An 18,947-nucleotide genomic window follows, 5' to 3' on the forward strand; every position below is an offset into this window, starting at 1 on the left:
TTAATTTTTGCTTGTAAGCAGGAATCAGAAGGTTAGAGTTATGGTCAGATTTGGTCTCAAAAGTGGTCTCAAATAGTTTTTCCTCTGGTTGCACATTTAACATGCTGATAGAAATTAGGTAAAACTGATTTAAGTTTCCCCGCATTAAAGTCCCTGGCCACTAGGAGCGCCACCTCTGGATGAGCATTTCCCTGTTTGCTTATGGCGGAATACAGCTCATTGAGTGTGGTTTTAGTGCCAGCCTAAGTCTGTGGTGGTATGTAGCTACGAAAAATACAGACGAAAACTCTCTAGGTAGATAGTGTGGTCTACAGCTTATCATGAGATACTCTACCTCAGGCGAGCAAAACCTTGAGACTTCCTTAGATATCGTGCACCAGCTATTATTTGCAAATATGCATAGGCTCCTGCCCCGTGTCTTACCAGAGGCTGCTGTTCTGTCCTGCCGATAGAGTGTATAACCCAACAGCTGTATGTTCTTAATGTCGATGTTCAGCCACGACTCGGTGAAACATAAGATATTACAGTTTTTCATGTCCCATTGATAGGATATACGTGCTTTCAGTTCATTTCATTCATTTTCCAGCGATTGAACGTTAGCTATAAGAACGGAAGGCAAGGGCAGATTAGCCATTCATCTCCTGATCCTCACAAGGCATCCTGATCTCTTTCCGCAAAACCTACGTTTCCTTTTCCAGCGAATCACGGGGATCTGGGCCTGGTCCGGTGTCTGTAGTATATCCCCCGCGTCCGACTCATTGAAGAAGAACTCCTCGTCCAATTTGAGGTGAGTAATCCCAGTTCTGATGTCCAGAAGCTCTTTTCGGTCATAAGAGACGGTAGCAGCAACATTATGTACAAAAAAAGTTACGAACAACACAACATTTTTAAAAAAAATAGCATGGTTGGTTAAGAACCGATAAGATGGCAGCCCTCCCCTCCGACGCCATCTTGTATATATCCCCCTTTCCCTATGGGTTATTGTGTGTAGATAGGTAAGAAAAAAAACATTTAAACCATTTTGAATTCATGCTGCAACGCAACAAAATGTGGAATAAGTAAAGGGGCTTGAATACTTTCTGAAGGCACTGTATTTATTGGAAAGGAGCATCAAGTTCATCACCGTGCACTTTCACCACCCTGTGAAGTTCATCATAATTTATTTAATCTGTAGCCTAATAACCTGCATGCTTTCCTGAGCTGTAGTGGGAGGACCACACCACTAGTCATCGCCTGACTCCAAGTTGACTTCGATATGATGGTTAATATATCAATATTTGAGCATAAGAGCATTTGCACCGGTATTTCTCACATAATTAATTGTCTAGCGTATTTTGTTTTATCGACATTTGGAACGTTTACCGACAAGGCCTGTCGTGACATTTTTTTATGCAACATGTATTTACTCGCATAAAAAGGTTGGATGGTAAACTGGTTAGAGTTAGAAAAAAGTTTAGTCCAAATCGAATGTTAGGTACAACATTTATTTAATATTATGAGTCCTATAAATTAAAATGGCCAATTTTGGTGCAATTAATTAGCTTAATTTCTCAGAGATCAAAATATATTTCAACAATAATGTTGCATGAATGCTAATCTTATCTGTTTCTAACAACAGAAATGATTTCAGAACAATCTGAGATGGTGGGTGTCGAAATCTTCTTTTTGAAGGGTAACGACCCTTTTGTGAAGAATAATAATAATTGGATTTACCTTCAAATATAACTCACAGATATAAAATGACATTAAATGTGAAACAAAAAATGTAACAAGAGGACATGTTTATGCAAGTACAAGTGTCGCTTCACTAATGTGGCCTATTGACAAGCTGCCTCAGAATTGACCCTGTAGTGTTTGTAGAGTCGCTTCTCTATATCGTATCACCATCACAACAGAAGCACTATCATATATCGCTAAGTCAAGCTAAATGCTTGTGAGAAATATTAGTGTGTGTGTTTGTGTGCGGTTGCGCATGTGTGTGTCAGACTGCTATATAAAAACACTTAAAGTTCAGTGTCATTGTATTTGGGGAGAGAGTTGATACCAAGCAGGACTGTCATATACAAGGCTGTAAAAATGGATTTCACTGGGAGAAATTGGACAAGCCTAAGGACAGTTTCTCTGAATTATGGATTGCTCTGAGCTGTTAAATGTTATTGCCTCTCCTTATTGAGAGATTACACTGAGCATCAACCTTTTACTCAAATTCAAGGGACAGTAAATCTGTTTTTGTAGGGAGATTGAGTCTGTTTTGTGATCTTTATTGCATTGATATCTACCACAATCCGTCAGCCATAGACAATCACAATGGCTTTACAAGACGTAAGTGGCTTTCAGGACACCCCTATGTCTCACAGGTGGAACACTCCTGCCTCACTATCTGGGCCTATGGGAGATACCACTCCTCTCCTGGACATGGCTGATGAGAGGATCCTTGGTTGGGGAAGGTTTAAATCACCTGAGAGAGATGGAGGGGTCCCTCTGCGCTTTTTCATACCTACTCAGAGCTCTGTTCCTTTCCGCTGTGACAACAGACACACGTCCCTTTCTTCCCTGTCCACCTCATCACCGCCCACCCGCCGCCCATTCCCTTTGTCTCATGGAACCACTACCCTGGCCTTTGTGTTCCAAGGAGGTGTTATAGCAGCGGCAGACACACGTGCCAGCTGCTCAGGGCTTGTCGCCTGTCCCTCTGCCCAGAAGATCCTGCCCATCCACTCCCATTTACTGGTCACCACTTCAGGCAGTGGTGCAGACTGCATGCTATGGGAGAGAATCCTGGCCAGAGAGATCCGCCTTTACCAGCTACGCCACGGCCGCCGCTTGTCAATCACTGGCTCTGCCAAGCTCCTCTCTCATATGCTGCACCCCTTTAAGGGGACTGATGTGTGTGTGGCAGCCACTCTTTGTGGCTGGGATGTAGAGGAGGTTAGGATGGAGGAATTCAAGGGACAAAGAGTTGATAGGATGGGATCGGGCAGAGACGACAGCATCTCTCCAGTAAAACGGCCCCTTGAAGAGACAGGAATGTCAACTAGTGATGCTTGTAGTCAAGATGACTTGACTGACAGTGCCTGTGAGAGAACAAGACATGCAGTAACTGACGTGGACCTGACAAGATCCCCTGTCAGGGATCGTTGTGGCCCAAAGCTGTTCTATGTGTGCAGTGATGGCACCCGGCTGCAGGGAGAGCTCTTCTCGGTTGGCTCAGGTTCGCCTTATGCTTACGGAGTGCTGGATGGAGAGATGCGGTGGAGCCTGAATGAGGAGGAGGCTATCTCATTGGCCAGAGAAGCTGTGTACAGGGCCACACACAGGGATGCATATTCAGGGAACTGTGTGGACGTTTTCCACATCACTGCCCAAGGATATTGCCGAAGAGACAGGGAGGATCTGAGAGAGGAGTACCACAGAGAGAGGGAGAGGGTGCTGAACAGGGGAAAAGAAGAGAGTGCGGAAGATAAGAAATAGGGATTGATAAATAGGGAAGGGGGATGATTAGGGTTGGGGTTAGAGGGTAGGGGTAGATTTAGCCCATTCATAGCTGCTAATTACCTTTAGCGTCTATTCATGAACGTATATCTTTTGGCTGGGGGAGTTTTGTTAAGAGCACCGACGCTCGTGCTGAACATTAACATTCATCGCTTGCAGTACGGTTTTGGAAACATAAGGAACGTATCTTTTATATCAGCCATATTTCCATGTTGCAGCTCTTGTTTACAGAAAACAGATGGAAGACAGAGGCGACTACCTCTGCTAATTAGCTATCTGCGTCTCCGAACACCTGTGTGTAAACGGAAGACGGACGCCGTAATCATGTTGTCACTAAAAAATACTGTCGGCGGCAACTCTGTTAAAACCGGTTAAATAGTGTACAGTAAATGTAGCCTATATTTAGCATTTGTGAAATTATTTTGATGTGATAGGAAGGCAGAGGGCTTTATGTTTCTAGAACTGTACCGCAATTGAGAATTAATTCACGTTTAGATGGAGTATTTGGATGTTTGGACTGCCAGAGCCAATTCACCTAGAAACAGAACATGTCAGTTCCTTGTACTATAGGGAGTAATTTTATGCTCCTTTAGTTCATTCTTGGGCTAGGGTAGATTTAAGGAAAATATAAAGTAAATAGAATCATTGGCCGCTTTTTACAGAAAGTAAGGGAAATGTATGCAGAGATGGTGGGGCAGATACAGGGTGTCGGTGGAGAGGAAGAGAATGAAGAGGAAAGGTTGGCAACAAGCAAGGTATAAATTAGATGAGGGCTGCCACAGTCTGCCAGTGAGATACTACTTCTTCTTGGATTAAGTTTAACAGCGGTTGGCATCCTGCCAGTGCAATAGTGGCCGCTCTTAGCATTTGGCGTCTTCGATTCAAAGAAGACAGAAAAGAAAGATGCCGGGAGTCATGCAACATCTTTGGTCTTGACTCTAGGTGTGGGGAAGTGGAGATCAGTAGAGCGAGAGAAAATACAGAGAGGTGGAGTAAAATGGTGTGGAGTGGAGCGAAAGCTGAGTTTGATTCGCGCAGAGCGTCAAGCAAAGTTGGTGAAGATGAAAGTCCTGAATGTCAAACTGGAACAAAAAGGAAATTGTCTAAAATTGGAGTGAAGGATACGTCTATGAATGATAGTGATTTGCTTCTTTTTTGGGGGGGGTCTTATTTTGATTTGTTGTATTTCTTAAGAACAGAGGAAGATTGCAGTGGGCCTCAAAAGAATCCGGACAACAGAAGTTTCGTGCTTTGAACTTCAGAGTAGAGCACCCGTCAAAGGAGTCACCTCAAGGGTGACGATGGATGTTCATGTTGAATACCTAAGGAGAATTCCTGGTGTGGTTGGTGCCCGGCTTCTGACTTGCTGGGTGAATGGAGAAAAGAAGAAAGTCTGTTGGTCCTATTGTTTTTTCTTTTTTACAAAGAGCATCTACCTACGCATGTGAAGCTTGATTATGTAAGATAGTGTTAGAGCTTTCGTTCCCAAACCACTGCAGTGTAAGAACTGGATTGTTGTTTCAAGTGTGTGCAGACGGACAGAGTATACTGAAGAACGATGTGTAGAAGGACGACGGTGTTGCAATTGTGGTGGGGTTCATGATCCCGAGTTCCTGGAGTGAAGGAGATTGAGTTGGCAAAAGTTAGAGTAATCAATCGAATCTCCAATGCGGAGGCGATTTAAAATAATTTAGAAAACAAGTGATGCTAGTGAACTTAGGGTAGTGGATGCACCACAGCCTGTAGTAAAAGTTTGCTGCCAGACAAACAATACCCTGTGTGTTAAAAAGGTAGAGTTCATGGCCACAGTTATAAACTGTACGACTCAAGTCTCAAAGAAGTCTATAAAACTGGACATTGTGGCTGCGGCAGGAAAGTTTTTGGGACATAAGGATTTTACATCTGAAGACATGCAAGGGGTACTGGTGCCAGAAGAAGGCCGGCCCTCCGAGGCTCCCCTTGAGCCTGTGTAGGGATCAGATCTATACATTTTTTTTAACAGTAAAGTTGTTTGATTTAATACAATTTTAGGTACACACTACCATTCAAAAGTTTGGGGTCACTTAGAAATGTCCTTGTTTTTGAAAGAAAAGCACATTTTTTTTGTCCATTAAAATAACATAAAATTCATCCAAAATGCAGTGTAGATATTGCTAATGTTGTAAATGACTATTGTAGCTGGAAACGGATGGTTTTTAATGGAATATCTACATAGGTGTACAGAGGCCCATTATCAGCAACTATCACTCATGTGTTCCAATGGCACACTGTGTTAGCTAATCCAAGTTGATCATTTTAAAGGCTAATTGATCATTAGAAAACACTTTTGAAATTATGTTAGCACAGCTGAAAACTGTTGTTCTGATTAAATAAGCAATAAAACTGGCCTTCTTTAGACTAGTTCAGTATCTGGAGTATCAGCATTTGTGGGTTCGATTACAGGCTCAAAATGACCAGAAACAGAGACCTTTCTTCTGAAACTCGTCAGTCTATTCTTGTTCTGAGAAATGAAGGCTTTTCCATGAGAGAAATTGCCAAGAAACTGAAGATCTCGTACAATGCTGTGTACTACTCTCTTTACAGAACAGTGCAAACTGGCTCTAACCCGAATAGAAAGAGGAGTTTGAGAAACAGACGCCTCACAAGTCCTCAACTGGCAGCTTAATTAAATAGTACACTCACAACACCAGTCTCAACATCAACAGTGAAGAAGCGACTCCGGGATTTCTCGCATGGAATAGCCTTCATTTCTTAGAACAAGATAATGGGGCTCTGTACGCCTATGTAGATATTCCATAAAAAGTCAGCCGTTTCCAGCTACAATAGTCATTTACAATATTAGCAATGTCTACACTGTATTTCTGATCAATTTGATGTTATTTTAATGGACAAAAAATTAGCTTTTCTTTCAAAAACAAGGACATTTCTAATTGACCCCAAACTTTTGAATGGTATATATAAATCCCAGACTCGGTAGTACCGTTCAAAAGTTAGAAAGTGTTATCCTCTTTTCATCCCGTACAGTAGATGGCGGGATGCACATTCAATTGTGCAATCGCAAAAATACCATAGAAGAAGAAGACGTGCGTGTCGGTTGAGCTCCAAAACACTTTCAAAGATGGCGTTGTCTAGTGTTTTGCAGGGTGAGTCTGCGGATTTTTCATTTAGTAATGACCGGGCTTTTTCATTTGGTTGTGGGTTCGGTCAGACCGACTTGGGATTTGGGGCTGCACCGGGCGACAGACTTAATTTTGCCATAAAAGCTTCACTCGGCCCTGACGACAAGGACGGCCCGGAGAGGAAAATAGAATTTCTCCATGGGACTACCACCTTGGCTTTCAAAGTAAATTGAGATTGCTAGTTAAAGCCTATTTTTTTTAAATGTAAAATAACTCACACATTAACTAAAATGATATCCGTGATATTGTATTTGATATCACCTATATCTAGATATATTGGTGAAGTGTTGAGTTTCTTGCTGTGTCTGTTTTCAGTTTTCTTGATGGTTAGCTAGCTTATGTTAGCCAGCCAGTTAGCGTGCTAATTGTGCTTTATCATTGCCAACGCTAGCCAAGCTTGCAAGCTAGCTATTTAAATAACTGCTTACAGTAGCTTGACAACACTGACAGTTCTTCAGCTAGATTACAAGTTTGCTTTATCCAAATGTGTCACATACTAGCTAGTAGCCACAGTAGTGTATTTGCTTGGCATTTGTCAGTACTTTTAATTGCACTTAGTTAGTTACGTAGTCCTATCCAGGGCAAAAGTTACTTGCTAAGTATATATTACATACTGGCCTAAACTTTGTTCATGAGAATTTGTATCCTTCTAAAAGTGATGGATCAACCTCTCTGTAGCAGAAATAAACTATCAACGGACAGCCAGTAAGGCCACCAATCTCTCAAGTCAAGTGCAGCTGGCCCTCCCTAACTAACCTGAAATCCCATTTGTCATTATTCCACAGTTCCAACATGGTGTCATCGTGGCGGTGGACTCTCGGGCCACAGCTGGCGCCTACATCGCCTCTCAGACTGTAAAGAAGGTTATAGAGATTAACCCGTACCTGCTGGGCACCATGGCTGGAGGTGCAGCTGACTGCAGCTTCTGGGAGCGCCTGCTGGCCCGCCAGTGTCGCGTCTATGAGCTTCGCAACAAGGAGCGCATCTCTGTGGCAGCTGCCTCCAAGCTTCTGGCCAATATGGTGTACCAGTATAAAGGCATGGGCCTCAGCATGGGCACCATGGTGTGTGGTTGGGACAAGAGGGGGCCAGGTAATTAAAACTCCTACACTCTGAGCACACGTGTTACCACAATTGACGTAGCTATGTTACAGTGGAACCCCAGTCATACCTGTACATGTATTTATTTACACTATGATCCGGTGAACTAGCCAACTATGTAAACACTGTTTTCCCATACTCATACCAAAGGTAGGCAACATACAGCATGAGTTAGTAGCTGCTCAGAGTATGAGGTGTGTGTGTGTGTGTGTGTGTGTGTGTGTGTGTGTGTGTGTGTGTGTGTGTGTGTGTGTGTGTGTGTGTGTGTGTGTGTGTGTGTGTGTGTGTGTGTGTGTGTGTGTGTGTGTGTGTGTGTGTGTATATATCACACACACACCTTTTTTTGTTGTTGTGGTTCATAATAGTTAGTAGGGATTGAGCGAACTTCTCCTGTCTCTGCTGCTTGTGAAAATGTTTACAACACATCAGCTGTCAACAGTTACCAACACAGTTCAGAAAGTAGGCTAAGTACTGGATTGAGTGCATTTTGGTTGTCTCCCACTAGATGGCATTGGTGTCACACTTGCTTACTTTTGTGGATTTGACTTGTGTTTTTAGATGCTGTGAGGTAAGAGTCAGTAGTCAACATTACAGTACATGAGGTGTGCTTAAAGAAGGCTGCACCGTGACGCTGTGATGGGAGATTGATAGGGCTGGGACTGTGGGCCAGGGAGAGCCGGCGTGGTGATTGACGCAAGGTCTTGGCCCGGACAATTGGTTCGCATGCATAAAGTGGTTCTGCTTGATCGATGAGCTTTGTTCAGAGTGGGGAGTATGTGTGGACTTCCAGACTGCCTGGGACCTAGGTGACTCGTATTAAATCCTGCAATCAATTGCGTGAATAATGATCCCACTATAAGTGCAATAGGAATGGCGGCAGCTACAATGCCAGTGATTGAATGGAGAGGTAAATGTCATCTAAATTAAATCAATCTCGATTAAGAGAAAGCTCATTAGCGGCTACAATGATGTCAAGCACTGTTATTCTGGTGATTAAGTGTCTTAAGTGGCACAAGAAATATATCTAATAAAGTATGTTAAGATCTTGACTAATATGACTGTAATAACATTCAATGCCATGACTCTCATATGGTCAACAGGCTTAGTGCCTGGCTGCTAGATGGTGTGAGTTAACGCACTCCTCTCGTGGTCGTGTTCTGTCACCTCTGTCTCTGGCTTCTAGGACACAAATCGTCTCATGTTTTGTGATCAGTGGACTTAAAGTAACTGTCCAGTGAAAAGCTCACTTTTAAAAGTTCATATTCTGTTAACTCGTATCCAAATGATGTTGTTGACTCGTACTATACTCCTATTTGTGGCTAAAGCATAACTTGGTGAAAGAGAACCACTTCAAAAGCAAGAATATTTTTAATGACACACATTCTGTACGCCCACACCATTCCAACACAATTAACATACTTAATTACAATTTTTGGGGGAAGGAAAACTTTCACTCGTAATTATATTTCAAAGAAATCTGGGAACATTGAACAGTTACTATTAAAAGGGTAAGCGTCATAAAATGGAGAGAGACTAGATGATACATTGACGGCCAAGTTAATGCACTGTAATACCAAACCACGTAGGCTCCTGAAGTGAGTGAGTCAGTGGATTTGCACAGGTAGCAGGAGCTGCACAGTATAGGTAAGCTGCTGTTCCCTAGTGAGTGTGAGGCTGAGCATCTGTTTTTGAAGCCCCTGGCCTCCTTTCCCTTAGAGCGGAGCCAGTGATGTGTTTAAGTGAGACAGACACATTCAGACAGACACTCTGCTCGTCCATCTGATGCCAGCCCCTGCTCTTCTGAATGCTGTCACTCTGATGTTCCTCATCGCTGACATGAAAAAGAGCTAGAGCTTAACCGCCTGTCACCTAACTGGTGGAGGCGCTATGCCGGAACGTTCCGCCGCTCGCAGCCCGCCGCCTTCCTGCAGGTTTATGTGGGCTCATGAATTTAAGCCCTTTTGTTCTGCCATGATGAGCGTCCCCCTCTTCCCTCATCTTCTGTGCCGCTTCTCAGTGACGCATTCTCCCTCCCCCTCCGTCATCCCAATCTTCATTCCTGCGTTCTCTACATAGATCCCAGGTGTGTTATGGATGTGGAGGTGTTGGTGCTTTTATCCCTGCCTGGCCCTGAAGAGCCACCCTCCTCCTTGCCTCTTTGCATGAGTGGCTGCCTTTAGAAAAGTCTCTTCTATTACATTTTTAACCAGTCCTCCTCAGTCTTCAGTCGCAGCTCCAAAATGGCAAATTATCCTGGCGCATAGGCAGGAGCTTAGTGATTATCAGAGGGAGCTAACGACGCGTATAGAAGGTGCAATTTGCCAGTTGAAAGCAATTGTGACTTCTTAGAGCAATGTCTTAAAGACGTGTGCTTTAATAGGCTGTCCTTAACTGGCCTGGGAGCTGTACTCTGTAGCCTATCACTGGGAGGGTGTGTGTGTGTGATTCACAATTATCATAGGTTCACATTTTGACGGTGTTGAGAGAACAGGCCTTTTCCCTCCCTGATTCATCATCTGTAGGTTGGCTCTCTAGTGGAACAACACAGGCTGGTGGGGCTAGTCACTGCTGCTGCGTCACTGTGATCAAGCCCTCTGCGTGTGTCACATTGGGGAACAAACTGTCTCACAAGTCATCCTTGCAAATACACCAGCCTGAATGTTGTGTGTGTATGTGTGCTTGCATTATCAAGTGTAGCATGTGCGAGTGTGTAAATATGGTTGTGATTTTGTTCTTTCGTTTTTCCATATTTCCTCTGAGTTCGGGTCACCTGCTTGGCCCGGTATGGGTCGATAGTTAATTTGGGTGTGTTGGGAGGGATCAATAAGGCCTAGAGCAGCGCCCCGGGGTAGACAGGCAGGCAGTGTGTCGGGATGTGCCTCGTCAGCAGGTTCTGCTGGGCTTGGTTTACTCTGAGAGGATGCAGCTGTTCACATTCCCTCTGGAGGGCACCGCATGGTGTGTGCACTTGGATCTATTACGTGTTTGTGTGTGTGAGAGAAGTGTGTGTGTGGATGGTAGGGCTGTCCCTAACAATTTTTTTTTTTATCTTGGTCGACCGAGAGTTGTCTGTTCTTTCAACCAAGCGATTGGTAAACATTTTAAAAAGTGTATTTTTAAATATATATTTGACACATCCTATGTTTTTATAAAAATCATCTATATGTGGGCTACTGAGCTTGCCTGATGCTTTAAGCACTGTTATTTAAAAATGAAGTAAAACAAATGACTAAGAGTCCGAGATCAACATCGCCTAACCAGATGAAAAAAAACCTGTTCCCGACCCTCCTCTTCCGCTGCTGCTGGCCTTCGCAGATTCTGCCATTATGCTCATGAAGTTGCCGTTAACAGCCTACACCAGCGGTTTGGAGTGCCAAGTTATCGTACAATTTCTACTGATCTGCATGCAAGTTATGATTTATGTGCACATTTTCGTGGAACAGTTTCATTTAATTTATAGTAGTCTATATATCTCAAAATAAATCTGGTTCAAGTTTGTCATTGAGTGGCCCATTCAGAGACTTGTCCCAAAGCCGCTCCTGCGTTGTCTTGGCTGTGTGCTTAGGGTCGTTGTCCTGTTGGAAGTGAACCTTCGCCCCAGTCTGAAGTTTTGAGCGCTCTGGAGCAGGTTTTCATCAAGGATCTCTCTGCGCTTTGCGCCGTTCATTTTTCCCTCGAACCTGACTAGTCTCCTAGCCCCTGCCGCTGAAAAACATCCCCACAGCATGATGCTGCTACCACCATGCTTCACCATAGGGATGGTGCCAGTTTTCCTCCAGATGTGACGCTTGGCCTCTTGGTTTCATCAGACAAGATAAACTTGTTTCTTATGATCTGAGAGTCCTTTAGGTGCCTTTTGGAAAACTCCAAGCAGGCTGTTATGTGCTTTTTTACTGAGGAGTGGCTTCCATCTGGCCACTACCATAAATAACTGATTGGTGAAGTGCTGCAGAGATGATTGTCCTTCTGGAAGGTTCTCCCATCGCCCCAGAGGAACTCTGGAAATCTGTCAGTGACCATTGGGTTCTTGGACACCTCCCTGACCAAGGCCCTTCTCCTCCGATTGCTCAGTTTGACAGGCCGGCCAGCTCTAGGAAGAGTCTTGGTGGTTCCAAACTTCTTCCATTTTAAGAATGATGGAGGCCACTGTGTTCTTGGGGACCTTCAATGCAGCAGAAATGTTTTGGTACCCTTCCCCAGATCTGTGCCTCGACACAATCCTGTCTCTGAGTTCTACGAACAATTCCTTGGACCTCATGGCTTGGTTTTTGCTCTGACATGCACTGTCAACTGTGGGACCTTATGAGGTGTAGGCTACACACTAGGGCTGACCCCATTTAGTGGACAGGCTGTTGGTCAGCCGAGAATTTTTTTAGACTAGCAGTGGGAAAATAAATAAATAAATAACCCCCCCCCCAATTCGGAAAGTATTCAGGCTCCTTGACTTTCCTTATTCTAAAATGTATTAAATACATTTTTACCATCAAATCAATATAACTACACACAATACCCCATAATAACAAAGTGAAAACAGGTTAAGAATTTGCAGACTTATAAAAAATAAATGCCTTATTTACAATTTCCCTGACACAGTTCAACACCTGATTCCGAAAGTCTGTTAAATTAACCTGCTTTACCTTGCTCTCCTCCTACCCCTCCCTGAATGTCAGATGGTACAGACTGACTCCTGTCTCTCTGCCTCCTCAGGGTTGTACTACGTGGACTCGGAGGGGAACCGTGTGTGCGGGGACCTGTTTGCAGTGGGCTCTGGGTCCATGTATGCGTACGGTGTGGTGGACAGTGGGCTGAGACAGGATCTATCTGTGGAAGAGGCGTGTGAGCTGGGCCGCAGGGCTATCTACCAGGCCACGTACCGAGATGCCTACAGCGGAGGACAGGTCAACCTTTACCACGTCCACAGTGAGGGCTGGACCAGAGTGTCCCAGGAAGACGTATTGAAGCTGCACCACCAGTACCAAGAACCAAAGAAATAGAGAAGGGAGGGAGGAATGGTTGAAGGAGATGGAGGGAGGGCGTTGTAGTTTCTCTGTCAAGAGTTTGAGAATTATAAAAATTAGGGATGGTTGATAAGGATATAGCAATCATTTTCTTCTGTTTTGGATTACTTTCACTTACACGTCCGTTATGGTTTACTTTCAGATATGTTCCTAGCTAATTTAAATGTTTGAACATTTTTCCCAAACAATGGGCTGCAGTTCCCCCACATGGTGTTTGATATGGGGTCTCAATATACGGCTCACTCAGTCTTGGAGTAGTCTCTCTTACCTTGTTATAGCTCTACTTTGTAACCACAATTGGGAAAGCAAATCTTTTCTCAATAAATCCTGAGATGTTTTTTCAGCTTGGAATGTGTTTCTTTTAATTTGTCTCCTCTTGTTTTTCCTCCTGTGTTTACTGTAGCTGTGCATGTTATTCATGTACACAACACATTCTCACCTCTGTCATTTCATATTTTTCCTTGACATTGCTCCTTTCTCCAAAATGTTCATTTTCTGTTGACATTTTGGCATCTGAGATCCTGATGTATTCTGTTCCTCTACGACAGCGACCCTTCTAACCCTGCTCTGTGATGCATTGGAGAGTAGCTGCAGTGTTTACCATTTAAACCATAGGAGTTACTAATTACATATCTATCAGTAATTGTGTTTCCTGTGTGGAATACAGTGTAACTTCCCCTCCACTGGTTTAGCAACAATTTATTTCTTTAATTGGAAGGGAAATGTATTGTTTAATTTCTCTGACACGCTTAGCTTCTCAATACTAATGTTATGTGCCGCTCTGTCACTGTGCTTTACAATGTAACGATCTGCGTTGGGCTGTGAGGCCCTTCAGCGGTTTTATGGGCAGGAAACAATGGCAATGGGTAGACGTTTAAGCCCCTGCACCTTTCAGCCAGGGTAAGAATCTAGTTTCACAGGTGGATAGTTGGCAGATGGAAAAATAAATAAATGGGATTTCAATAAATGTAAACGAGCCTTTCTTTCCAGCGCTCTGCTCTGAGTAAAATGAAGAGATGCAAATTGCAACCTCACAATGGCACTGTGTGTCGAGCTGGATTCATACAGAGCATTTAACTTACTGGTTAGTGGACCACCGATGAGATGACATGGGAAGTTCATATGAGTGAGCAAAGACTATTTTAAGGATAAGCACAAGATTCATAATTCAAATATTAAACTTATCTTGGTCTTCTCTTTCCAACATGATGAACTTGAGTGTGTAGAAGAACTGGAATGGAACAAAAGCTTGTACAACATGAGGGGCCTGTGGCCAGTCATGACTGAAGGTTTCCACCGGTGGAGGAGGAACGGTTGGAACGTCCTCAGTGAATTTCCTAATTTAAATAATGAAACAAAGTTAACCTTTTAATATAAAACTATACTAAATATATTCACGTCACCAAATAATTCATTCAAATACTGTTTTGCAAGGTAGGTCTATAGTCTCAACAGCACTCTGTAGGGTAGCACGGAGGACAGCTTGTTTCCGTCCTCTAGGTACACTGACTTCAATACAAAACCTAGGAGTCTCATGGTTCTCACCCCTTTCCATGAACTTACACAGTAATTATGACAACGTCCAGAGGACGTCCTCCAACCTATCAGAGCTCTTGGAACATGAAATGACATGTCCACCCAATCAAAGGATCAGAGAATGAATCTGGTACTGAAAGCATAAGCTACAGCTAGCTAACACTGCAGTGCTTAAAATGTGGTGAGTAGTTGACTCATAGAAAGAGAAAGATAATAGTTATTTCTTTAGAACTGAAGAACCAATAGAGAGAGCTAGTTATATTTTGTAATTTTTCACATTCACGTAGTCAGTGAATGCAGCTAGCTAGTCTAGCCTCTCGAAAAAATTGATCAAACAGAGGCACCCTATGATGTAACTGCTAAACTGCTTGCTGACTGTACACTGTACTGCATGATTGTAGCGGGTTTATTAACGCGTTAGTTCTAGTTACTATGTTGACTGTGACGTTAGCTATTAGGTTGACAGCGATGTAGGCTGTGCTTAGCGGTTAGCAGTTATGATATGAAGGTTTGGCTTGGAAAGTTTTTTTTGCCTGGTCACAGACAGATGTGTTGTGCACTGAAGTTCACAAGTGAGAGGAAAAGATGAGAAGAGGAGAGCTCTTCGATGCGAGAAGGAATTATACAACGAACAAATGATCATGCTTTTTGTATTTGGCTGCTATGAAAGTGAAATGTTTGTGTGTGATCAAGGATGTATTCATTCCGCCGATTCTGTTGAAAAACTTTTCTTAAATGGAACGAAATGTTGATAAACATACTACCTGAATTTGAAACTCTTGTTTGCAACTGTTGGACTAATGATTATATCCTAGATCTGCTAGATGCAGGGAAGAGTGTGCAAGGCGGTAGTCAATGTCACTGTCACCTTGATTAATAAAATTTGTCTCAAACTACGTTGTGAACTTTCATTCATAGGCTAGGTTGTTACAACCTCATGATGGGTATAGGGAAAATGTGAGTTATGTAGTAGCCGAAACCTATTGATGTTACATTGAGCTGGGTGAATGGAATATGAATGACAGTCATCCAATATGCTGTAATAGAAATGAGCCATTCTCATAAAAAATGTATCGTCTTCCCTCATCTTAAACGGCACGGACTGCCACTGGTCTCCACCCGTGGTATAGGGCCATTTAGCTGTCAAAATGAGGGACATTTTTCAGTTTCACCATCTCATGATTTGCTCTCTCCACTCTCATAATGCTTTAAAATCGACTATTGGATGGTGACACGGGGACGGTGTGACAAATGGTAAAAATAACATTGTGTTTGAACCTAAATAACAGTGCATTTTGAAAAAGACCAGCTGGTGAATGGCAATATAGGAAGGTGCCAGCACAATGATTTTTACAGTGTCAGAAAATAACCTCTATGCCCACGTTATGCCATCTGTCAGGTGGTCCTATGTGATTATGGTCTCAGCTACCAGATCTGATTAGGGGCGAGGCTCCTGGGGGAGGCCAGTCTGTTAGATGAACACAGATCCACTTCAAACTGGATAGCTCCTGTGGATGGTCCTGTGTAGCTCAGTCGGTAGAGCATGGCGCTTGCAACGCCAAGGGTCGTGGGTTCGATTTCTGCTGGGGCCACCCATATGTAAAATGTATGCACGCAGGACTGTAAGCCGTTTTGGAGAAAGTACTAAAATGGCATATACATTGCCTTCAGAAAGTATTCACACCCCTTGACTTTTTCCAAATTTTGTTGTGTTACAGCTTGCTTGAATGTATAGATTAAATTGAGATTTAGTGTCACACAATACCCCATAATATCAAAGTGGAATTATATTTTTTTGAAGTATTTACAAATTAATTACAAATGAAAATCTGACATTTCTTGAGTCAATCAGTATTCAACCCCTTTGTTATGGCAAGCCTAAATAAGTTCAGGAGTAAAAAATTACCTTAAGTCATATAATAGGTTGCATGGACTCTGTGTGCAATAATAGTGTTTAACATGATTTTTTAATCACTACCTCATCTCTGTACCACACACATACAATTATCTGTAAGGTCCCTCAGTCGAGCAGTGAATTTCAAACACAGATTCCATCACAAAGACCAGGGAGGTTTTCCAATGCCTCGCAAAGAAGGACACCTATTAGTAGTTACATTTGTATTTTATTGTTTATCAGACATTGAATATCCCTTTGAGCATGGTGAAGTTATGAATTACACTTTGGATGGTATATCAGTACACCCAGTCACTAATAAGATACAGGTGTCAGTTGCAGGAGAGGAAAGAAACCTCACAGGCGTTTCACCATGAGGCAATGGTCACTTTAAAACAGTTACATAGTTTAATGGCTGTGATAGGAGAAAACTGAGGATGGATCAACAACATTGTAGTTACTCCATAATTCTAACCTAAATGACAGTGAAAAGAAGGACGCTTGTACAGATCAAATATATTCCAAACCATGCGTCTTGTTCGTAATAAGGCACTGAAGTAAAACTGCAAGAAATGTGGCAAAGAAATTTACTTTATGTCCTGAATACAAAGCGTTATGTTTGGGCCAAATACAACACAACACATAACTGAGTACCACTCTTCATATTGTCAAGCATGTTGGTGACTGCATAATGTTATGGGAATGCTTTTCATCAACAAGGACTAGGGAGTTTTTTGGGATAAGAAAAAACGGAACAGAGCTAAGCACATGCAAAATCCTAGAGGGAAACCTGGTTCAGTCTGGTTCAGTCTGCTTTTCAACAGACACTCGGAGACAAATTCACCTTTCAGCAGGACAATAACCGAAAGCACAAGGCCAAATATACACTGGAGTTGCTTACCAAGACGACATTGAATGTCCTTGAGTGGCCTAGTTACAGTTTTGACTTAAATCGGCTTGGAAAGCTATGGCAAGACATGAAAATGGCTGTATAGCATTGATCAACAACCAACTTGACAGAGCTTGAAGAATAACATTTTTTTTACTATGTGCAAATATTGTACAATCCAGGTGTGCAAAGCTCTGAGACTTACCCAGAAAGACTCAAAGCTGTATTTACTGCCAAACATGTATTGACTCAGGGGTGTGAATACTTATGTAAGTAAATTAGATATTTCTGTATTTCATTTTCAGTAGATTAGCAAAAATGTCTAAAAACATTGATTCACTTTGTCATTATTCGGTATTGAAATGAAAAAAGCAATGTAATCAATTTTGAATTCAGGCTATAACAACAAAATGTGGAATAAGTCAAGGGGTATGAATACTTTCTGAAGGCACTGTATTATTATTATTAAATAACTGCAGGTCGATCTAAAACACTTATTCCATGTGAAGGTAGGAGCTCAGAGATCAAAGAGAAAAACAATGATAAGCATGTGTGCCTTTGGTGATGATTTAGTGTACCAGAGAAAAACATGTTATTATTTATTTTTCTCTCATCCTTGATGCTGTACCAGGATCGGCAAAACAAATGAGAAGTCTATTTGGCTGAGGTAATGACTCTGGGCGCGCTGTCTTGTGTCCACCCTGAAGGCTCTCCGGGCATCTGGTAAGCCTAATCAGCATGCTCGAGCCCTTAAACGCGCGCCAGTTTCTGACAAACAGCAGAGCTGGCGCGAGGGATAATTGCGTTTGTGCTTCTTGCGCATCCCTATCCTCGGTCGTGCAAGAGGCTGCTTCTCCCTCGCCTCATTTGAGAGGTGCCGTTTTTCATTTCTCTGCGGCTCTGAGGCAGCGCTCTTGTCATTCCTGTCACGTGCTGCTGGTCTCCTCGAGCCTGTTTTTCCTCTCCACAACATTGTTTTTGACAATGGCTTTTCCGTGAAATAATTCAGCGGCAAGAATGAATAACTCCTCACTGAGAAAACATTGCCAGCCTTTAAGTGTGGTCTAACAGGTCTGGTCCATTCCGAGTCAGTCCTTGTCATTTTCAGAGGCAGGTTTGTAGGCACTTTTAGTGTGCTGCTCCCCCACTGCTGTGCGTGTTGTTCTGATGATGGTGATGTGACAATGATAGCCCCACTAATAGCACATTGTGTCCCAGAGGAACCCTGGTGCTCAGGGCAGTTTAAACCTCGTCATGACACCTGACTGTATAAATGTGGCATGTCTGTTTGTTTCATCGTCAGCAGCAGAGGTTCCTGGCCTCTCAGGCAAACAGACACGGGGTCAAGAGCAGCGCTAAAGACATGGCAGTAAAAGCGATGGTCTACTGCCGCGTTCTTTATGGGTGGTCACTAGTTACCACAGCTACAAAGTCATAATTATGGCTTAAACCCCGCCTTTTTCTACTATTTATCTTTTAATAATCCGATTTTTAACCTAACCTTAACCACACTCCTAACCTTATGCCTAACCCTAACGTTAAATTAAGACCAAAAATAAAATGTTTGTTTTCATAATTTTTTTTACAATATAGCCTATTATACTTTGTGGCTGTGGTAACTAGTGACAACCTTGATTATATGGTGTAGGACTGGGAGTGGATTGCTCCTCCTTGATTCTTGTTTTTTCAGGGTATCAAAAGGATTTTGAGTGCCTGCTGGTTTTAGTGTTTGGTATTGTTTGTATGAACTAATATTAGCAAAACTAACAAATGCAAAACTCTTTTTGTAATTTTGTACATGGCAGTGTGGTGGAGGGAGCAAACGCTGATAATATTCA

The 18,947-nt window shown here is 42.7% G+C and overlaps 2 protein-coding genes across 2 annotated transcripts; both read left to right on the forward strand.

Moving 5' to 3' along the window:
- Window positions 1–2,307: 2,307 nt before the first annotated feature.
- Window positions 2,308–5,533, forward strand: LOC106569425 (proteasome subunit beta type-11). Its single transcript, XM_045693668.1, has one exon. It carries the CDS (start codon window positions 2,308–2,310, stop codon window positions 3,469–3,471), a length of 1,164 nt encoding a protein of 387 aa, XP_045549624.1. The 3' UTR covers window positions 3,472–5,533.
- A 1,013-nt stretch (window positions 5,534–6,546) lies between these two features.
- Window positions 6,547–13,133, forward strand: LOC106569426 (proteasome subunit beta type-5-like). Its single transcript, XM_014140774.2, has 3 exons — window positions 6,547–6,835; window positions 7,457–7,763; window positions 12,480–13,133. Exons 1-3 carry the CDS (start codon window positions 6,611–6,613, stop codon window positions 12,764–12,766), a joined length of 819 nt encoding a protein of 272 aa, XP_013996249.1. The 5' UTR covers window positions 6,547–6,610; the 3' UTR covers window positions 12,767–13,133.
- Window positions 13,134–18,947: the final 5,814 nt, after the last annotated feature.

The sequence above is a fragment of the Salmo salar genome, chromosome ssa14 (genome assembly GCF_905237065.1).
Source record: "Salmo salar chromosome ssa14, Ssal_v3.1, whole genome shotgun sequence".
Taxonomy (NCBI): domain Eukaryota; kingdom Metazoa; phylum Chordata; class Actinopteri; order Salmoniformes; family Salmonidae; genus Salmo; species Salmo salar.